The sequence below is a fragment of the Chenopodium album genome, chromosome 27 (assembly GCF_948465745.1).
Source record: "Chenopodium album chromosome 27, dcCheAlbu1.1, whole genome shotgun sequence".
Classification (NCBI taxonomy): domain Eukaryota; kingdom Viridiplantae; phylum Streptophyta; class Magnoliopsida; order Caryophyllales; family Amaranthaceae; genus Chenopodium; species Chenopodium album.
In genome coordinates, this window is record NC_137860.1 from 8,207,523 (window position 1) to 8,230,463 (window position 22,941).

The 22,941-nt window shown below is 33.3% G+C and overlaps 1 protein-coding gene across 1 annotated transcript; it reads left to right on the top strand.

The window, feature by feature from the left end:
• Positions 1 to 9,368: 9,368 nt before the first annotated feature.
• Positions 9,369 to 21,752, top strand: LOC145619432 (exocyst complex component EXO84C-like). The gene is made up of 7 exons (XM_081674117.1): positions 9,369 to 9,599; positions 11,675 to 11,769; positions 12,966 to 14,001; positions 16,453 to 16,977; positions 18,900 to 19,088; positions 21,016 to 21,152; positions 21,235 to 21,752. The coding sequence occupies exons 1-7, from the start codon at positions 9,504 to 9,506 to the stop codon at positions 21,488 to 21,490; spliced, it is 2,334 nt and encodes a 777-aa protein (XP_081530243.1). The 5' UTR covers positions 9,369 to 9,503; the 3' UTR covers positions 21,491 to 21,752.
• Positions 21,753 to 22,941: the final 1,189 nt, after the last annotated feature.

Below are 22,941 nucleotides of genomic sequence, written 5' to 3' on the forward strand. Positions count from 1 at the left end.
GTTATAAGAATTTTCTATTCGCGAGCATGTTTACTAGACATTCAAATTCGATTTTGGACAATCAACAATCCACCATGATCGATTTATTTCTAACATTTGTTAAATTTAATTAAATGAATTTCACTACACTTATCTATCTCGTATTTCTAGATTCAATAATTGACGGTGAACATTCCAGTATATGATATCACTTTAGATAAAATATACTTTATATTGAATTAATGCCATTCATATCTCGTATTAAGATTTCCACGTATTAAGATCTCCACGAATTTTCAAACTAGATTCTGAACTTGAACGGGTAATTAACTTTCAGTCCTTGCATCTTTCTTGGATGATACATAGATACATATATATTTAGTAACGATAACAATTGTTTAAGTAAAATCATATTTTTCCATTAATCATGTTCAAATTCAAATGTGTTAGATACTAATCAATTACTAATTAAATCTGTAAAAAATCCTACACCAACCTTGATTATTAACAAAAAATTAACTATTTATGTTTTGGGTGTTTTTGTCCCTCGGGAGAGTTACAACTCGAAGACTGGTCCGGTGCGGCCTGTACCTGCAAAACAAACGGAGACACCGGTTGGTAGGTGCTCCGCCTCCGACGATCAAGTTAGTAACTTGAAGGGAGAAAAAGGTGCGGAAATTTAGGTGGGTATCTGCTCGGATTCCAAGCTCAGATGTCTCTATCAAAGGGACAGTTTGTAATAAATGGTAAAACGTGCCCTCCAAAAGAGGGGAATCTCCCTTTTTATAGGGTCCTCGGGGATTGTGCCCCTGATTAGGTCACAGAACCCTAATCATTGGTGGGTTGCGCCGCATTGTGGCTTTCTCGGGATTTGGGCTTGAAGGCCGCCATTTCCCCAAATTTCTGGAGTGACACGTGTCAAGCAGGGATAGGTCCACTTTGGACCACCCTGGGACTGACACGTGTCATCCTCTGGCTGGACCAAGTGGCGGGGTAAAATTACTCTAAACAATTTATATTAGCTTTTACTAGTATTAGTATAGTAAATAACTTTATATATTAGCAATTTGCAGACTATACCCTGAAACCCCGAATACAAAAGGACTTGTTAGGTTATGTTATATGTACAAAAATTGAAACTTATCAAGCAATTGTTCTTAAATAATCATGTACAAATCAAATTAATCTTAAACAACGACTATAAACGACATAGCTATTGTAGGCGTCGCTCGAAGTGCGCCTACGTTAAAAGCATGTTGTGAATATGCTTGGCACTCATAGGAAGTGGGAATCGACATATACAATTAGGGATAACGATTAGGGACAAGGAACGTAGGGAGCCGCCAACAAGTTCTTAAGGAACTTGTAAACCGTTCACGGATCATAAAAGACAACCACGATTAAGGGACAACGATGGGCAACAACGATTGACCCGTGAAGGTTACACCCCATTCATAATCCATGAGATTACTAACTCCATATGGTTCGGAACTACGAAAGGAGGATCGGGGATGATGGTACGAAGTGAGTCATGGAGTCACATTCGCCCGTATTGGCCTCTACTCGATTCTTATTGTGAAAAGTAATTCCCGCGATCTCAAAGACATACAAACAAAATTCAATTCGCTCCAAACTATTATTATGCTAAATTGGTTTAATATTAATGCAACATGTTATTCTAAAATGTTGGTGATCAGTTTGATTTAATAACAAGATTAAAAAGGAACATAAATCGGTTGTCCAAATTATCTTATTAGTCGTGATATTCAATTACATATTCCCTTTAACATGCAATCATGGTGATCATAAATAAATAATAGAATAAACATTAATATTGGAAGCAATTCAACAATAATAGCGTTAGTCCAAATCAAATAAAAATAATCCTAATCATGATACTAGCAATAAGAAAATAAAATAAGTAATTAAATTAATTAATTACTCACATTCCGCGCGTTCCTTAAAATTGCTGCATCATGAATAAATTGTTAGTAACTTCAATAAAAAAATAAATCAAATTGAAATTAAATTAACTAAAAAGTAGAGTTGATTTGGTCCAAACCCTCAGTTAATTATACCTTTCACGCCTTGGTTTAAGTATAGAACTTCGGGTATTGTATGGACTCTTTAGAGTGCTTAAGGGATATAAAATGAGAGAATAGGGTAGCTAGGGTTTAGGCTAGAGCAAGAGAGAGAGGAGAGAATATTTTTGGTGTAGGGAGAGAGGATGATTTTTAGTGTAGAAGAGAGGAAGAGAGAATGATTTGGTGATCAAGCTTGTTGATGATTGAAAAAGGGGAGATATGACCTCTATTTATAGGGAAAAAAGAGGGGTCGAATCAAGAAAAGATAAGAATTCGAATCGGATAAAACTCTTGCGATAGACAGCAGTTTTTGCGGTTTTTTGTTTTTATCATATCTTTTGATCCAGAATTTGGAATAAGATGAATAAGATATCGTTGGAAAGATCTTGAAGTCTACTTTCTAACCCAACTAGAATCAGATTAAAATATTTTGTATAATAAAAGATATGGCCGAAATAGTGGGACGGTGTCAGTTTTGGATAGAGTTTCGTATTTCGCTCATATCTTTTTCGTTATAGCTCGGAATCAATATTATAATATATCATTGGAAAGATAATTTCAAGATCTATCCAACCATATAAGAATTAAATAAAAAATATGAAGCACGAAAATAATATCTGACAATCTTTGAACGTCTTTCAATTCAAATAGAATTAGGACTTTCAAAAAGAGAAGTTTTTATTCAATTTCAAACTCTTTAATCTTATCTTTTCAAAAAGGATAATTAAGATATTTTAGAAACTTATAGAAGCTTCCAATTAATCCTAATTGGATTAGAAATGGGATTTAAGCCTTTGGACCCTCCACATGATCATTGGGTCGTAGGTAAGGTGGGCTTAGATTCGATTTAGACTCAGTTTAGTATTTTGGCCATAACTTATTCGTTATAACTCGGATTTGGGCTTATAATATATCGTTGGAAAGCTCTTTTAAAGCCCCATCCACATATTTAATCATTAGACCCAGATTATGGACCAAAATAAACTGGTCTAAACGTTTTTATAAAAAGGACACGAAATGAATGATTTTAATGGACACGAAATGAATTATTTTGGGTTTAAAGGCACGAAATGAAGAAAAATAAGTTTTGGTTTGGTGAAATGGGTTAGGAATTGGGTTGGTTTATGAAATGTATTGGGAATGAACATGGATTTAAGCACTCTAAAGATTACATACTCAACCCGACCAATAATGGCGGTGAAAGGTTGTTCATCATCGGGCTTGGTTTTGGAGAGACATTTTTAGGTGTCTACAGCTATCCTTCAATAAGAACTGCTAATAATAGTTACCATTCGATATATAATAATAATAATTATTGTAATAGTAGAAGGTTACAAAATTTGAATTTATAATTAATGGTAGAAATAAAATATTGGAGTATATTTGCATATATGCTTAAGTAAAATCATATCATTTGATTGATCGTGTAAAAAGTAAAACGTCTTAGATATAACCTTCAATTCGTATTATTCATTTCATTTCATATTTATTTGCTACTTAATTGAGTAAATTTACCTATCCCAACATGTACTATGTACAAATTAACTACTTATACTAGCGTTTTTTAAACTTAAGTACATATGAATGAGATATGTATATATACTCCGTAACATAGAACAACTTATTATCTCTTAACTAGTTTTTGGCTCTGGCGATGCTCCGGTCATTGTTTGTAAATATAAGAAAGTACAATGAAAAGAAGTGAAATATATCGTTTGCTTTATTAGTTTATAAAAAGGTCACTTATATATATATTGATAATATCATGTCCTTAGATTATAACTAGATTTTTTAAAATAATTTTTTTTAATTAATGTGCTAAAATTGGTTATATATTTAGATAAAGCTCTTAATATCAACATTTTTCAAAGGAAGGATTTGAGAAGAAATAATACATTTATTTCAAATCAATAATCCGTGACATAGAAAGTTGCTCTGACATGTAAACTAACGGGTTTTAACGCTTTGAAGTTGATCCGTCAACAAAATATATTTCAAATGAATATTACAATTGCTAAAGACTTATCATTGCTAAATTATCCATTTTGTTTATAACTAATTTCAAGAATCAGAATTATCTGTTACTAATTAAAGAACTTATATTTTCTACGAATTTAAGTCGCATGTATATTGTTACTAATTAAAGCACTAACCAAATTAACAAAGACGGGGTGGGGGGTAATAATAATAATAATAATAATAATAATAATAATAATAATAATAATAATAATAATAATATTAATAAATAAATAAATAAAGACTTTTCAATAATAATAATAATAATAATAATCATAAATAAAAAAAATAAAATAAAATAAAGACTTTTCAGATAAATTTTGTACATAGAATTAAATTCAAACCAATGATTTATTTTTCAAAGGAATATGTCAAATCGTGATGCTAGTCTTGTAAAGAATTCTAAATGAATAAAACACTAATTACAATTTCATACTCCGTAACATAGAAAGTTCCTTGGACAGGTAAACTAAATCTCTTAAGTGTTTGAAGGTGATCCATCATCAAGATTTATAATGTTTACGTCATTATTGTTGCTCCCGTAAAACACAATGAACTCTTACACTAACTGATCTTTTCAATAGCTAAAGAGTTATCATTGCTTGATTATCCATTCTGTTTATAACTAATATCATGAATCAGCTTATCTGTTACGGAGTACTAATTAAGATAGTTTTATTATTCTACAGTTTTTCAGGCACATGTACATTGTTATTAGGAAATTTTGCGGACAACTACCATTTAAATGACCACTTTTGAAAACAACTACCATTTAAAATTTTCTTTTGAAAAAACTACCACAAAAACACAAAAAGTTTGAGTAGCACTACCACATTTATTGTTTCCGACAAGAATATCCGTTTTTGGGGCATATTTTATAAAATTTCCCTCAAAAAACCCAAATAAAATGACAATATTTCACTACATTAACCCTTAATTGGATTATACACTTCATTTGCCCCAATTCCCCCAATTTCGTAAAGTCCTAAATTCAATATTTTGACCATAAACCCTAATTTTAAGATTTAATTGAGAAATTAAATAAACTATAATGCAAAATGAAAGATAATTGACCTATAATTGTGTTTTACTATCGAAATCTCTTGTTTTCTATACCACAATTGATTGAAATTTTATAAACTAGGCTTTTTCAATCGGAAATTTTTGTTGGAAAATAAAACGTGGTAGTGCTACTCAAAGTTTTGTGATTTTGTGGTAGTTTTTTTAAAAAAAAAAAATTTAATGGTAGTTGTTCTCAAAAGTGGTCATTTAAATGGTAGTTGTTAGCAAAATTTCCTTGTTATTAATTAAGGTACTAACCAAATGAACAAAGATGGTGTGTGTGTGGAGGGGGGGGGGAATGTAATAATAATGAAATCAATAAGGACTTAACACGAAAGAAGACTTTTTGTTGACTTGAAATGCGATTCAATGAGTATTTTTTCCAAGTAAATTATGAAATCATGATCCTAGTCTAGTAAGGATTTGAGAAAAATAATACATTTATACCAAATTAATATTCCGTAACATAGAAAGTTCCTTTGATGAGTAAACTAACTCTTTTAACTGTTTGAAGGTGATTCGTGAACAAAATTTATAATGTATACGTCATTATTGTTGCTCGTGTATGACACTATGAAATCTTATACTAAATGATCTTTTCAAAAGCTACATATTTATCATTGCTAAATTATCCTTTTTCGTTATAACTAATTTCACGAATCAACATTTCATGTTACTTATAAAGAATGTTATATATTCTACAGTATTTCAGTCACATGCATGTTGTTACTATTTAATGTACTAATCAAATGAACAAAGATGGGGTGGGAGGGGGTATTGATAATTATAATAGTAATCATAATAATAATAATAATAATAATAATAATAATAATAATAATAATAATAATAATAATAATAGATGAATAAGAAGAAGAAGAAACATCATCACATTAACAAGTATTGTAAGAAAGACAATAAAAAAATTATGCCGATTTATCAGCTCATGATAAGCTTATTACAACTTTGATCTATTATTAAGGGCTTAAGTTAACACTATTTTCGAGAGAAAAAGAATTATGCCGTCGTTCATTGTTATATATATATTTTTTATTTTATGTCGCATATCAATAAGACTATATACAAAAGAAGATTTTTCAATTACATTTTTTACATTGAATTAAATTCAATGTGATGATTAATTTTTCAAAGGAATATGTAAAATCGTGATGTTAGTCTTGTAAGTAATTGTGAAGAAATAAATCACTTATTACAATTTAATACTCCGTAACATAGAAAGTTCCTTGGATAGGTAAACTAACTCTTTCAACTATTTGAAGGTGATCCGTCAACAAATTTTTTAGGGTCAATTTCATTATTGTCGTGTATGACACTATGAAATCTAACACAAAATGATCTTTTCAATAGCTAAAGAGTTATCATTGCTAAATTATCCATTATGTTTAGAGCTAATATTAATGAATCAGCTTCTCTGTTACTAATTAAGACAGTTATATATTTTACAGTTTTTCAGTCACATGTACATTGCTACTAATTAATGTACTAACAAAATGAAAAAAGATGGGGTAGGGGGGGTAGTAGTAGTAATAATAATAATAATAATAATAATAATAATAATAATAATAATAATAATAATAATAATAATAATAATAATAATAATAATAATGTATGTATAAGATGTGATATGTCGCATATCAATAAGGACTATATACAAAATAAGACTTTTTAGTTGATTTTTTTTACATAGTATGAAATGCAGGTCACTGATTATTTTTGTAAAGGAAATTATGAAATCGTGATCCTAGTCCAGTAAGGATTTGTGAATAAATAATACACTTATTATAATTTAATACCTCGTAGCATAGAAAGTTGCTTTGACAAGTAAACTGACTCTTTTAACTCTTTTAAGGTCATGATCCGTCAACAAAATTTATAATGTTTACGTCATTATTGTTGTTCATGTATGACACTATGAAATCTTACACTAAATGCTCTTTTTAATAGCTAAAGAATTATCATTGCTAAATTATCCATTGTGTTTATACCTAATTTCATGAATCAGAATTATCTGTTACTAATTAAGAAAGTTATATTCTACAATATTTATGTAACATATATAAGGTTACTAACTAATGTACTAACCAAATGAAAAAATATAGGGTGTGGGGGGTAGTAATAGTAATTATAATAACAGTTTACTTCATTATTTTGTTCCTGTATCTTATTTCCCACGCTAAATGATTATTTCAATTGCTAAAAAATCTTCAGTTCTAAATTATCGAAATTCTAAACTTGATAGGGCGGCCTTTTTTCCTCAAACCAGAATTTAGTTTAAAATATTACAATTTTCATTGTAACATTCCCTCAGAAATACATAATCGGTTACTAATTATTGTACTAACCTAACTACAAAGTATGGGTGTATGTAGGAGTAGTAATAGGAGTAGTAGTAGTAGTAGTAATAATAATAATAATAATAATAATAATAATAATAATAATAATAATAATAATAATAATAATTTATAATATTAATAATTTATAATAATAGTAATTTATAATAATAATAATAATAATAATAATAATAATAATAATACTACTACTACTACTAATAATAATAATAATAATAATAATAATAAGCAAGAGTAGTTACAAAAAAAAAAAAAAAAATTCTTAACCTGCCTTTGGTTTATGACCTCATACAAAAATTAAAACTGACTTTGATATAAGTCGTTCAATAAGGGCTCAAGTTAAACACTATTTCTAAGTGAAAGAGATTATAGTATTGATAACCTCTTTACCGTCTTTTAGTATTTTATATAAGATATGTCGCATATCAATAACGACTATTTACAAATGAAGACTTTTCTGTTAAATATTTTATATAGAATGAAATACAAGCCAATGATTATTTTTCAGGGGACCTTATCAAATCGTGATGCTAGTTTGTTAAGGATTTGAGAAGAAACAATACATTTATTACAATTTTATATTCCGTAACATAGAAAGTTCTTTTGACAAGTATACACTTTTTAATTGTTTGAAAGTGATCCGTCAACAAATTGATAACATTTACTTCATTATTTTGATTGTGACATATGACAATTTTCACACTAAATAATCATTACAATTGCTAAATAAACATCATTGCTTAATTACACAAGATCACTGTAAATGTAACAAAAAAATATAATAAAAGGAAGAAACATTGCTTTAAAACAATCACGTTACTCGGAATCGATATGTGCTTACCAAATATACTTCCCTATGTTACTAAAATTTATAGTATGTTTTGTTTGTGTCGTTTTCAGACTTGTGCGTACCAAGTATAGTTTCCCGAGTTACTAATAACACTGTTCGAGTATTTTGGGGGTTTTCCACCATTGTCGACGACCTAACACCATTTTCAACCATTGCTGTTGTCGACCTTCAAATCTCCTAATTATTTATTAATCAATTTGGCCCTCGGTTACTTGTGTGCCTATAACAAATATAGTATTCCAAAAAAATATCCTATTTTATTTGAAATCGATAGGAAGAGCATACCCATTTCACTACTTCAATTGAAAATTGGTATATTCTGCAACATACTCATTTACAAATTGGAGACGATTAATGGAGGAAGAATAAGTCAATTAAACTGCAAAATATTTAACACAATAGATTCTGCAAATAATATATAAACTTTTACATAATTAAAAGGAATATATCCAATTTGAAAACCCCCACATCGAAATTTCAGAAACCTAATTAACTCGAAATTTCTCAATATTCTCAGGTAAACAACGATTATTTTGTTCAATTAAACAAAATAATCTTTGCGCTTGATGTAAATTTAAGCTTCTGCAAGTATAATGAACAACTTCAAGGTATTTTTTGTTCATCTTCCATCGTCGTCCTCTCTCTCTGCGACGTTCATCGATGTTGCAGAAATGAATTTTTTTTTTAATTTTTTTAAAAAATAATAAATTAATTGCATTGGAAATGACAATTAATTTGAATTTCAAACCTTTGAATTTTCATTCAAATTTGAATGAAATCTGAAAACAAGCGGAACTTGGGCTCCAAACAAGAAACCAATCAAAGGCTGCCATGTCACAATGTATGTGGTTCCCACATACAATGAATGTATGTGTAGTTTTTTCGAGAATTTGATACATAAGACACTTTAGAGAATTGATGACATCGGCATTTCTGTTTTAGTAATAGTTAATAGATAAGGCGAAATAAACGAGATTTACTCCCTACTAATTTGAGCAATTATTCAGCTTTCAAACACACAGTTTCTGGTCAGTGGTTTTTCTTACCTGAAGTCCTGAAGTGAGCTTTCTACTTTGAGTTGAAAATTTTGTCATAATTCATCGCAAATTAATCCAGAAGTTTTGAATCAAAAGTTGGTTTTCTGCCATGGAGAGCAGTGACGAAGATGAAGATTTCTCATATCATGAAGGCATAATCCCACAATCTAAGATCAACTCTCTCTTTCAATCCAACACTGAAAAGGTTTTCTCTCTTTCTTTTCTTACTTTTTAGGGTTTTACTTACTCGTCGTCTTCTGTGTTTTTTTTAATGGTCGCTTTATTATACACCCGGGTGTACCGTATGTTTAGGTGAGCTACGAGGGTAAAATGATATTCGAGATTTGATCCCGGGTTTTGGGTTTTTCTTATTTTGCTGTTTTATTTGATATTTTGTCGATTAAGCTTGTATGATTTTACTTCTTATGCTCTAGTCGTTGATTTAGCTATGAATAATTAGAAAAGGAAAAATGAGTTTCATGCTAAAAAAACAAGGCTCGGTTTTGTTCAACTTATTTTGAATTATTTTAGAGAATTAGTTCAAATGAAATATGTTACTTTAAGACAATTTTACTGAAGAATAGGATAATTTAGTATAGAACATTTTGTTTAGACAAAATAAGTTCAAAAAAGGTAAGTTGAATCAAACTTGCCTTAAAAATGAAATAAAAATTGAATAGAAAAGAATTTTATTATATAATTATATTGGTTAAAAAATTGACATTGAGTTTGTTTGGAACTCATTTGATGTGAGCAGCTCATAATTTCTATGTATAGGACTATAGGTTAAAATGGTTCGTACATGGCCGAGTGGTGAGACTTTTTGGGCATGATTGCATGAATTTACCTTTATAATTGACTTATCGTAGCGATATATAAAGCTGTGGAGCAGAATTCAGCATGATTGATAAGATCTCTGTTATGTTTCTGTGCATTACAGACCTCCTGAAAAGACCCAGCATTAGCAAGATGATTATACTTGGGACTGTTTTTAGAAGACCCCCCCAGAAAAATTAAAACATTAGTTGATGATCTCCTAGGAGTTTGCTGGTTTTTTCACACAAGGGTTCAGTATTTCTGCTGTAACATAGTTTATTTGAGATCCGTGAATTAAATTTGGACGTAAAGATGATTGTAATAGTATTTTCAATGCTAAAAAGAAATTTTGAAAATTCCCTTCATAGGTACAAAGTACTTAACTCTAAGAAAAAAAATGCAAATTAATAGTTCGGAGGAGGGAAAGAATGTGAAGTGTTACACTTGTTTATTGTAGATGTTGACATGGAATTGGAACTTGAAAGCTCCAAAATATGATAAGGATGTTAAATAAGGAGATTTTATTCAAATCAATATCATCAACTGGAAAAAATGGTAATGTTAAATTGTGCCTTGAATACGATTGTATGACATATAATGTGTCTACCTTGGGCACCAAGTATTTTACTTGGGCACCAATCTTGGTAATACTTGGGCACCAAGTGTTATACTTGGGCATCAAGCTTGGTAAAGTTTACCTTGGGCTCCAAGGTTAGGAGGTCTATAAATACTCCTTAGGATTAGTCATATTCATTCATCAATTTCATTAGTAATATTTCATAAGGTGATACTCATGGTGGATAATCATGGGATATATTCATAGGGATATTGAATGCGGATATTCAATATCACTTTGTAATATATAATCTGTAATCTGGAAAAGATCCTCAAGATCAATAAAACATTTTTCTCTCGTCTGTCCGTGGAGGTAGCCAATTTAATAATTGGTGAACCACGTAAATCTGTGTGTTCTTGTTAATACATTCTTATTTTGTTTCTCCCTCACATCCGTCATAACAGGTAAATGACTAGAAAGCCCTAATTGAGAGCTACTTATCCACAAGAAATGAAGCCATGTAGAAGAACAACAACCCCTAAAATGGTAAAGACATGTATAAGATTAAGATTCAGCTTGAACATTTAGATGAAATGGAACTTACGACCCTTAAAACACTGACTAAAATGAAGGACAGATGGACAAAGATGAGTGTAGCTCAGTGAAGGAAATTTCAAGTACCTCTAAAGCTCTGCAGTGTTGATATTAACCTATCTTAGAAAATGATGCCAAGGAATAAATTAAGTCTCATATTCGTCATTATATTATATGCACTGTTTTCTTTTTAGAGCTACGTGTATCTGGTTTATCCATTTTTCGCCTTTTGTGGTTTTATTATGTTCCTCTCGGCCTTCTATGTATCTAGCTGCTTTCTTACTCTCACACGTGTTGCACATGAATTACTAAAGGGAATCAGAAGATTGTGCTGTGAGCTGTTGGATCTGAAGGATTCAGTGGAGAATTTGTGTGGAAATACAAGGGCAAAGTACTTGGCTTTCCTGAGGTATCATAGAACCACCTTTTGAATTTCCTTTATTGTAGCCAGTATTCACTTGTTGATTCCAAATTCTCTTTAAATATAAAATTTCATATTTGACAGCACAGACCTTCATGCATTTTTTTTGTCGCTTGGTGGTTAGAATACTTGTTGAGGGCTTGGGCAGCTGAATTGTTTTAGGTTCTATCACTTGTCTCATACAAAATTGTAAGAAATCTTTGCTTCTTTAAATAATAGGCTAGATATTCAAAAATAGCACTGTGTTGAAAAGAAAGATGTTGCCTACATATTTGGTTGTATTTTTCATCAAGTTTAATGACCTCCCTTTTTCTCAAAACATGCTCCCATGTTACTTGCATTAAATTGTCTCTCATGAATAGAGATTCTAGGTTGAAGTTTATATAACTGTAAAAGTTGTGCTAACAATATGGTAGGTTTATTGATACCGATGTGATTGATTAAACAATTCTAAATCTTGGATTAAATGTCTTTGCATAGAGGCAACTTAATTTGGCATGTTAAGTGGATATTCTGAGTAGTGTCTAACTAAAATGTTAGTTAGCTCCTGGTCTTTAGTGTATGACTTATTGACATGCAATGCTCTGAAGGAGACATGAAGTGTATTGTGGCAATAAGGTCTCATAATTTGCACTACATGCATCATGCAAGAGATGAAGTCACATGTCTTGTGGAAGTGACACTACTTTCCATTAGTAACTTAAATGCGATCTTAGGTTAATAGTCTTATGATCAAGGTCTTAGATATGATAAGCACAGCTTTTTTCTATTATGAACCTCCGTTTTTGTATGTTATTAATAGTGGGAACACTGTAACTCCTGAACCCTAGTTCAGGTCTGGAGAAAGAAAGTTCATCTTTTGAAAATCCCATAACTTCAGAAGAAATATGTTTGTGGACCAAACCTGGCTCATCAACATTGAGAATGTGTTAGTGAATAGTGAGTAATTTTAATTTGTTTTACAAGCCTTTGAAGTGAAAAGCTTTGGGTGAAATAAAATATATAAAGATAATGAGACTGCTACCAAAGATGAAATCGAGGAAGTTAAATTTGCCTTCTAGCTCATAATTTATTGGATTTCATATTTCTCTTAGAGATGTCATTCGATGACACATTGCACCATGCCACCATTATATTGGATGCCTAAAGATCATGCTTTAATATGTTAATCTACCATGTCACAGATTAGCGGAAGAAGTTGTTGAAATGGAACATGAATTGACTGATCTGAGAAAGCACATTTCTGCCCAAGGAATTTTGGTACAGGATCTGGAGAGTGGCGTATTTCGTGAATTAGAGGAGTGCATCAAAGCTGGTGAGCAAGAAAACGTACTTGAATTGCAGAATTGTGAGCAAGATGATTTGCTATGTAAAGACACCTATGATGCAAAAAGAATATTTTTGGAAAAGATCGATTTCCTCTTAGCTGAGCATAAACTGCAGGATGCCTTGGAAGCTTTAGAAATGGAGGAAAAAAGCTCACCAGACCTGAGAAATGCTGGAGATATTTCATCAAATGTATCCTTTTATAAATCTGCTTTCTTAAAAAGAAAGGCTACTCTTGAGGATCAGTTTGTAGGAATCAGCAGTCAGCCTTCACTTGGCGACGTTGAGCTGAAGCAGGCTTTATGTGGTTTGCTAAAACTTGGAAAAGGACCCCTAGCACATCAGATACTGCTCAAAAGATACGCTTCTCGCCTCAGAAACAGAGTTGAGGCTTCTGTTCCATCATGTTCCCTTTATCCAGAGACATACCCAGCTACATTGTCAAAAATTATATTTTCTTTTATCTCATTAGCTGCGAAGGAATCACATTCTACATTTGGTGATGATCCTATATACACAAATAGAGTGGTTCAATGGGCAGAGGAGGAAATTGAATTTTTTGTGCGGTTTGTTAAGGAGCATGGGCCTTCATCTGAGACAGTTACTGCACTGCGTGCAGCTAGTATCTGTGTACAGGCGAGTCTCAGCAATTGTATAATCCTGGAATTACAGGGAATCAAGCTCTCTAAGTTGCTTATGGTACTAATGCGGCCTTATATGGATGAAGTTTTGGAGATGAACTTTAGAAGAGCAAGACGAGTATTTCTAGATATTTCAGATAATGATGAGAGTCCTATGTTGTCTCCTCGGTTTTTATCTCCTTTGTCAGTTTTTGCGCCCTCACCGGATAATGCTCTTATAAGTAATGGAGTGAAGTTTATCTCTATTATCAAAGTGAGTTTCTTTTCTTAAATGTTGCTTAAGAAAATCACAAGTATTGATCCATTCCGTGAACCATAAATAAGTCAATGAACTGCTGTTAAAAGGTAACATATTAGGTAAAATAGCCATTAAGAAAATAAGGGAAATTTAAGAATATAAAGAGACTATGCAAACTGGCTACATCTAGGAGGTTGTTTTGTGTGAAGACAACCGAGGTTGATCGTACATTTCCTTAGTAGAATTTTCTTGTTTGGTGAAAATTTAAAGTTTACTTTAAAACTCCCTTAATTTTTACTTGGATGCTCATTCTGATTCTCACTTTACACACCTTTTTTTCAAAAAAAAATTTAACTAATTATCTTGTTATGTTTCTTTTTCTATATCGTATGGTTTCTTATGACGATTCATGTTAGCCGACCCCAGATCATTTTGGGACTATGGCTTTGTTGTTGTTGTTGTTGTTGATAATGATGAAAATTTAAAGTCTTTGCTTTCTTTCTTTCTTTCTTTCTTTCTTTCCTTTTATTTATTTATTTATTTATTTTTTTAAAATATATTGTCATCCTGCTCTCCTTTGCTATTTTCTGGGAAATTCCTTTCTGTCCCAAGCTACAAGCTTTTTTGGTTTTGTTTCTATTTATTTCTAGAAGTGAAGAAATGTTCAATGACCGTGTTTTTCTATCAGTAATGTTGCAATTACATTTAATTTCTGACATTCTTGTGTCATGCTGAGTAAAAACTGGATAAATTGAGGGTATTTTATTGTTGCGGCCTTTGTATAATTGTGTTTAATTATAATGCTGTTTAGATGTCGCATATCATGCTGTTTAATTTTGTATTACAAGGTAATATGCAAATAATGATGATAGGAGTACTGTAATTTTGGATGTTATGTAATGATCCTGCTAAGCCTTTCACAGTAGTGTCCAAATTCACGAGGCTGTTATGAGGATGTAAGAAACTAGTCTATACAGGAAGATAAATGGAATCAGCAACAATGCAACATCAAGAAATTCCAATGCTATGATAATTTGACTGGAGACTTGTATTCTTCTACTCTGGTTTGGATTAAGTGAGAAAGGAAGACAGGAACCAATAAAATGAAAAAATTCTAAAGTTATGTTAATTAGAATGGAGAATAAAACTCTGTAGTCTGATTTGAAATAGGTGTTAAGATTGATATATACTGTACATAGTTAAGATTTTTTTTCCCCTCCATTTTTTGTTGTTGGAAATCTTTAGTGCTTCTGCATTCCTACAACGCTGCAAAATACTTTTTATCCAAGTTAGTATTGGAATATGCACGTCAATGTGAGCTGGGTCTACGAATGTGAGGAAAGATTATCTTGTGATGTGAGTTGAAATTTGGTGTTTTATGCAGACTTCTTTTTAAATTTTTTTTTTTTTTTTTTATAGAAGTTTGCAAAATTTGGTAATGATTATGATATTTTCTTTGTGTTCTTGAGTTCCATTGGCATTGAGCCATCCATCAATTGGGTGGGATGCTTAGGGTGACTCTTAGAGTGGAGCATTGTTTGCTTTGGAAGTTTATTTTCCCCTTTAGTGAGGCTTGGAAATGGTAGTTTCATTCATTATTGAGAAGATGTTTGGAGAGGAGATTGTTTTTTTTTTTCCCTCCTTCCTAGAATTCACTATGTTTGGTTTTGGTCTTAATTCCCGAATAATCCGACAAGAAAAAGAAAAAAAATAAGGTGTAATAATGCTTGCTATTTAATTTTTCAGAGGAGATAGAGAGCTATCTTCTTTAGTTGAGATTCTTGATCTTCAAGTAGCTGCAGTGAACAATGCTAGGGTGTCGACTGAGGACTCATTGTAGTTTTTTTTTTATTAAATTATTTTCTTAGTGTCTTGGATTGGCCACTTCAGTATTCAGACTTTATTATAAAGGCAAGGGTTTTAGTGTGGAGGATTTTTTGTGTGGAGATTGGCTTTTGGTGGAAAGAGTATTAATCACATGCTCCAAAAGTGTAGGCCGGAATACTTAATTTCACTTGATATCTGTGTGAGCATAGTGAGTCTCGTTCACATATATTTCTACGGTGTGAAGTGGCAACTGGAAAGTAACCTTAGAAGGAGCTGTTTGCATTGCATGAGAAATCTTGTCCTTCAGAGGTTTTGGATTAGATGCAGGTTAGTTTCAGGGGGTTTGGTAGGGTAAGGAAAAAAAGCTGTTGTGGGTACTTGTGGCGCAACACTTTAATAGCAAATATTTTTTATACTTGTGGCGCAATCGCCGCAATGCTTTAATAGCAAATTTTTTTGGTTTATGGTTTGAGCTAAAGCACTTATTCAATGTCATTGTGCTTGATTCATTTACACCTTTTCCTTTTAATTTCACCATATGGTAAAGCACCAGCCTTTTTCAGATGAGATGATCTAATATAACTTGCTCAAATATCTTCCGTCTATTGGGTTCTTAATGTCTCTTTTATGGAACTGCAGGATATTGTTGACCAGTTGACTCCCTTGGCCATTCTACAGTTTGGCGGAAATCTTTTAAGTAGAACTGTGCAACTATTTGATAGTTATGTGGACCTTCTAACTAAAGCTTTACCGAGTCCTTCAGAGGATGATGGCATTACAGAGCTGAAGGAGACTCTTCCCTTCAAAGCTGAGACAGATTCACAACAGCTTGCGCTTTTGGGGGTTGCTAACAGTGTTGCAGATGAGCTACTCCCGATGGCAGTGTCAAGAATTTGGAATGTTAATATGGAGACTCATGATCCAAGCATTGGATCCCATGAGAGCATCTCATCTATAGGAGGTAATGCTGTTGAGTTCAAGGATTGGAGACGTCAGCTTCAGCATTCTCTAGACAAGCTCAGGGATCATTTTTGCCGGCAATATGTTTTGAACTTCATTTATTCTAGAGAGGGGAATTCACGGCTTGATGCCAGAATATATGTTGATGAAGAAGGGGAGAACTTACAGTGGGAATCAGTTCCGCTTCCTTCACTTCCATTCCAGGTAATTCTCTTCTAGGTGCTCTAGCTTCATGCTTAACAGTTAGCTACTTTGACTTTCTACTTTCTACTTCGTTCTGTTGACTTATTTTAAACTTTATGTTTAATGATGCTATTCACTCTGTTTGTGTGCTAGTAGTCACGTCTCATTTTGGACCTTGATGAAATTTCTGTTCAGTATACTTGAGAATAGTATTATATTATCAGCAAAAGGAGACGTTATTAGTTAAAATATCACTAAGTTTGACGTAAAGTATAATCAGGAATCAAGATCCTAGATATGACAATAAGTAGGGCAGTGAGCAAGATGGCCTAAGCCTTCCCCTTCTTGACTAACACATGCCGTTCTAATTTTTTTCCATATCCACTGCCAGCTTTCTCGGGTTTTATCCACAAGGCCTTGTATTGGACCATTGGTAGTCGGATCATGATACCAACTAACAAATCCAACCACAATTTTTGTTCCACAATTTTACATTTAAGGAGAGAGACTAGTGCATAGATGAGATTATTTTAGGTGTTAGGATTTTAGCATACCTTTTTTGGCCAATCTTTTTTTTTTTTTTTTCCTCTCACTGTTCAATTTATTGTTTTGTGTCTGGTGAAGACTTGACAATTCTGACCCAAACCCGATGACCCAACCCGTAATCCAAAATTGACCCAAAAAGCATGGACTCGAAATCACCCGACCCGATCCGAAAATAGAGTTGATCCAATATTGACCTGAAACTCGAACTGACCCGACCCGACCTGAAATTGACTCGATCAAAGTTAATTCGAAGTGTTTAAACTGATACCTGAAATAACCTGAACTAAAATTACCTTACAACCGAACTAAAAATGTCTTGTGCCAAAAATGACTCAAATTGTTCATCTCCAACTGTAGCCAAGCTCATAATCTGAATTGATATGACCCGACCCGAAAAGACCTCACCCGGTAACTGACTCGAGCCATACCCTAAACCCTATTGATCCAACCCGACCCGAATGTTAGCCGACCCAAAATGACCTGACTAGACCCGACCCGATTGACCCATTTGCCAAATACTCAAAAGGCTCAATTTCAGAGAGGATATCCAAGTGGAATCCGGGGGGGGGGGGATTCTAGAGTAATTGATAGGGGTGATCCAATTTAGGAGGAATGAAGGTAGAGAATGAACAAATAAAACCTAATGCCCATGGCTCACAGAATAAAAAACAGAGTTCTTCTCTCCTTTTCTGGAGCTTCACAACCAAACGTCCCATAAATATCTTAGACTTATAGAAAGGGCAAGTCACAGTCCTGCTAAGAAAGATTCTATAAAACCCAAAGCAAGCATCATCTAAAATGAAAAAGGACAGATAATAATAGTTTCATAAGCCTTTTTGAGGCTAGTTTTTTAAATAAGCCTTCAGTTAATGCTCTACGGTAGCCAAATATTTTGTAGAGATAATAAGAAGCGATAGACTTGCTAATGGACAACAAATCTTATGCTTCCCTGTGGTCAAGCATGATGCCAGAAAAAGATGAGAGTGCTTTTAAGAGCTCAGGATTATGTATTTGGCTTTTCTTGGAAAATAGTGCCATTGATTTGGTTCTCTGAATGAGACAACAGTGATGAAGTCATCTTTTAGTGATTATAGATCTCTACTGAGAATCATTAAACTAGAGCAATTTAACATGCTTATGTCAATATTGTGCTGTAGTTGGCATTCAAAAGTCAAAACCACTATTTGTTTTCAAAACTTTTAAACCTTTGAAAATATAATAGGGGTTTAATACATTATAGGGATCCCGTGAATATTTTTTAAACACAGAAATTCCAACTGCTAGCTGTTTCCTTTCAGTATTGGTGTATCGTGTCATTCACAGATATGCAGTGGCCTGACTGAATTGTATTACTCAAGATCTCATTTGTAAAAGAAGCTGACCTGAAATTTTCACAGGCTTTGTTTGCAAGGCTTCAACAATTAGCTACTGTTGCTGGGGATGTATTGCTTGGAAAAGAGAAGCTTCAGAAAGTTCTACTGGCAAGGCTGACAGAAACAATAGTCATGTGGTTGTCTGATGAACAGGAATTTTGGGGTGTATTTGAGGATGAATCAGTTCCATTAAAGCCATTTGGCTTGCAGCAGGTAATTAATTTTGTATGGTTTTTTGTATTTCTTCATTCAAGGACGCATCAATTTTTTGGTCAAAATCAACCATCTTGTAATAACTCATTGTGATACCAAGTAACACTGCTTAATAAACTGGAATGACCTGTTATTATTCAAGTAATATGTTAAGCTCACATTCTCACTATAAGTTAGTGTGTGAGTCGCCTAAGATTTGCCGCCCATTATTAACTTACCATACTGTAAACTGACAAGGTAATAATTGTGTCGTTAACAACTATCCCTAGATCAAATAAAATTTATAACACTCAACTAACCTAAAATGAGTATAAGGTAAGTAGAGTGATCGAAACACAGGGAGCAACTAAACAATGCAATCACTACTAGCCACTTAAGCTATCTCGAAAAGTCAAATGTAGTTATCTAAAGACACTAAAATAGAGACTAAAGGTACTAAAATGGAAATTAAACGAATTAAGGCAATGTAATTAAGACACTAAGGGAATAGGCTTAGGAGAGTTTTCACTCAAGCATGAATGGAGATGAAATTGTTATTGAACATGAACTAAGTATCACACATCAACGGTTTACGACACAATTTAACTTCCTATCGGAGTCAATTGCTTTCTCAATTCATCAACGACCTACACTATCGTCTTAGGTCGAGTAAATCAAGGTAAAAATCTAGCAAAACCGTTCAATGGAAATTTCTAAGCCAAGCTATCGCTACAACTTAGGTCAATCCACCTAGTTATGACTAATGGTTGGCCACCCAAGAGAAACAACTAGTAAGATGTGCAAAACAAAGACTTTAATCACAATCACAACAATTCCAATATCAAAGCATACTTGAGATTCAACTACACCATCACCAATTCTCCTAGTAAGGAGACTACTCACTAATCATGTTAAAAGCAATATCAATCATCAAATCAACATGATTAATAAGCAAAGAAAGAGAATCAAAATAAGCAAACAAAATTAAATGCAAAGGTAAAGAGAAAGAGTAAGAAATTGCTCATTAATTGAAGTTGAAGATCTACAAAAGTTGAACAAGTTCCTTCTTCAAAATCCAAGCTCATCAATGAAGAAATTCACACTTTCTCTCTCTACCAAAGGAGAACTAAGGGTGTTTCTCTCTTTACAAATGGGGAAAAATAGTCTAGTACAAAGAAAAACGTCATACCCCGAAAAAGGAAAAGTCAAGGGGTATAAATAGCAAAATAAAACAAAGAGAACGGAGAAGGTGGTGCGTGCGCGCAACAACACCCGTAGGGGTCTGCGTGCACGCACAGGTGGGTCTGCGCTCACGCACCCTTTGTTGCTGCTGCTAGCGCTCCCCTCGAGCTAAGGATGCACGGCTGCTGGTGAGCTCAAGTGCGCTCTCGAGCATCATGCTCGTGATATGGTGATGAACAAGGCAGCTCCAAATTCCTCACTTTTGCGCACTCGGGACCAAGGCATGTGATGATGGTGATGTATGAGAGCGCTAGTGCCATGAGTGGAAGCTTGCTCCTTGCCTTGAACTCTAGCCAACCAAACGACACGAAGTCATTTCTCGAGCATCCAAAACACTTGGAGATCTTCCAAACTAGATTCCGAGCCTCGAACAACACCTACAATAAAAGAGGGTAAAGCGAGTAAAGTGGAAAAGACGAAAATACCCCTAAAATGCAAGAAAACACAAAATGGACTACAAACCTTATTAGCTAGAAAACAAGAGAATAAAAGGGAAAAACACGAGAAAGAAAGCATAAAAAGGACTCTAAACTACTCCCTAAGAGTGACATAAATGTTACTCATCATAAACCTACCTCATTTGAAGAATATTAACAAAGAGTGTTGGAAGATTAGTGCATGCCTTTTCTTCTCATCTGATGCTGCTTGGTGTGCAAAATCAAAATCGAAATACGGAGTAATTTTTGTTGATTGTTTATCATGGCAGTTGACTCTTGATATGCATTTCACTGTTGAAATTGCACGCTTTGCTGGCTATTCATCAAGACATGTGCTACAGCTAGCATCTGGAATCATTGCTCGTGCAGTCAAAACCTTTTCTGCAAGAGGCATTGATCCGCAGAGGTATCTCGTTTACTTCTGATGGGTTTTAAACTAATATATGTCTGTTTTCTTATGATTTTTTTTTTTTGTTTTTTTGTTTCAGCACACTTCCAGAGGATGAGTGGTTCTCTGAGGCTGCCAAGGCTGCCATTAATAAACTTTTGCTTGGAGCTTCTGGGTCAGAAGCATCAGAACCAGACGAAGAACAAGAACATGACTTTCTACATCAACAACATATTGTGTCAGATTCCGAGGACTCTATTTCCTGTACTTCAACTGTAGATTCCTTCCATTCTTTTGCCTCTGCAGAAACGGGAGATTTGGATAGCCCCTCACATACTATTGATCACGAGGGCTGAAACCAGCAGGAAATTGTACTTACACAAGGTAGAGAATGAAGGTGGTTTTGGTAGCTCTTGAAAGCCTAATTTAGGTCTAGAGGAAGAAGCGGAGGTCATCTAAGGCCCAGATAGGATAATGCCTTTCGGTTTTTTCAGTAGGTTAGAACATGTTGTCAATATTTAGTCAGTAATCTTTTCAGAGAGTTTAAAGTTATTTAAAACCAGGTATATTTGGCAAGTGTACTTATGTTCTGGGAGTAAAGAGGAATGGTTTCAACAAGGGGAAAACAGGTATATTATTGGAGGAATTCTTATTCATTGCACCTGCAACCACTGGCAAACGGAACCGAAAATTGGAGGTTTGATCTTGGGCATCCACAATAGAACAAGAGGTTTGTTCACTTGACACGTCATCATTACACGAACCTCTTCCCTAACAAACCTTTCATCAACAATAGATAAACCTATTTACAGGTTTATGTATGGGACCCACTATTAATATAACTCATTAAATTCATTCCCGTAACTTTTTTTCCTTAAAAAAAAAAAAAAAAAAGAGAAAAGCTTCACATTGTTGCCAACTAACCAAAGACAAACCAGTTTGTCTACACAAACCTCTCCACAACAAACCTCAACCCAACAACAAGAGGTTTGTGAACAAACCTCTAAGTTGTTCCCACAAACCTCTTATTGCTATTGCCCTTACACTGCTTATCTTACAGTTTACACCTCACACAGCTGAACAGGTTTACGTTACCAACAAGCGCGGTTATCATATTATGATCTTCAATGCAGATTTTTTTTTTTTTACATCTTAGCTGGTAATTTTTCCAAATTGGAGACCCTTGGAACCATTGGGTCTGTGTTTACTTGTCTGTTTTCATGCCTGATAGCCAGCCCTGTTACTTAAACCGAAACCCCAAAAACTGAGGCTTTGGGGTTAGGACAAGCATTGCTGGACCCAAACTCGAAATCACCCTGTTTGAATTTGACACGAACCCAATCCAACCTGTTTGATGATCTACTCAAAATACCTTTCTCGATAATGACTTGGTTTCCCTTGAGATACTCAGACAAAAAATGATAATGCCAATAATGACATAACGAAAGGGATAATACATGGTGATGATGCTAATTAGTGAAGATGGTGACTTTTTTTGTTTGTTGTTTTATTTATTTATTATTATTATTTTTTTAAATATTAATGTGCTTAATCAGTGATAGTGATAATAGTATTGTCCTGCACAAGTGCACATTATTGTTGCTGTAAATGTTACATTGAGTAAAACCGACGTAAAGGTTGTAAAAAACATATCAGCCGGACAAAATCCAGCTTAACCAAGAAGTAACTAGATTCAAATCTAAACTATGGGCACAATGATTTAGTAGGACTTATCAGAAAGACCCAACCCAACTAAATTCAATTAGACCTGACCCAATTATCCGAATTGACACCTTTAAACTGACCC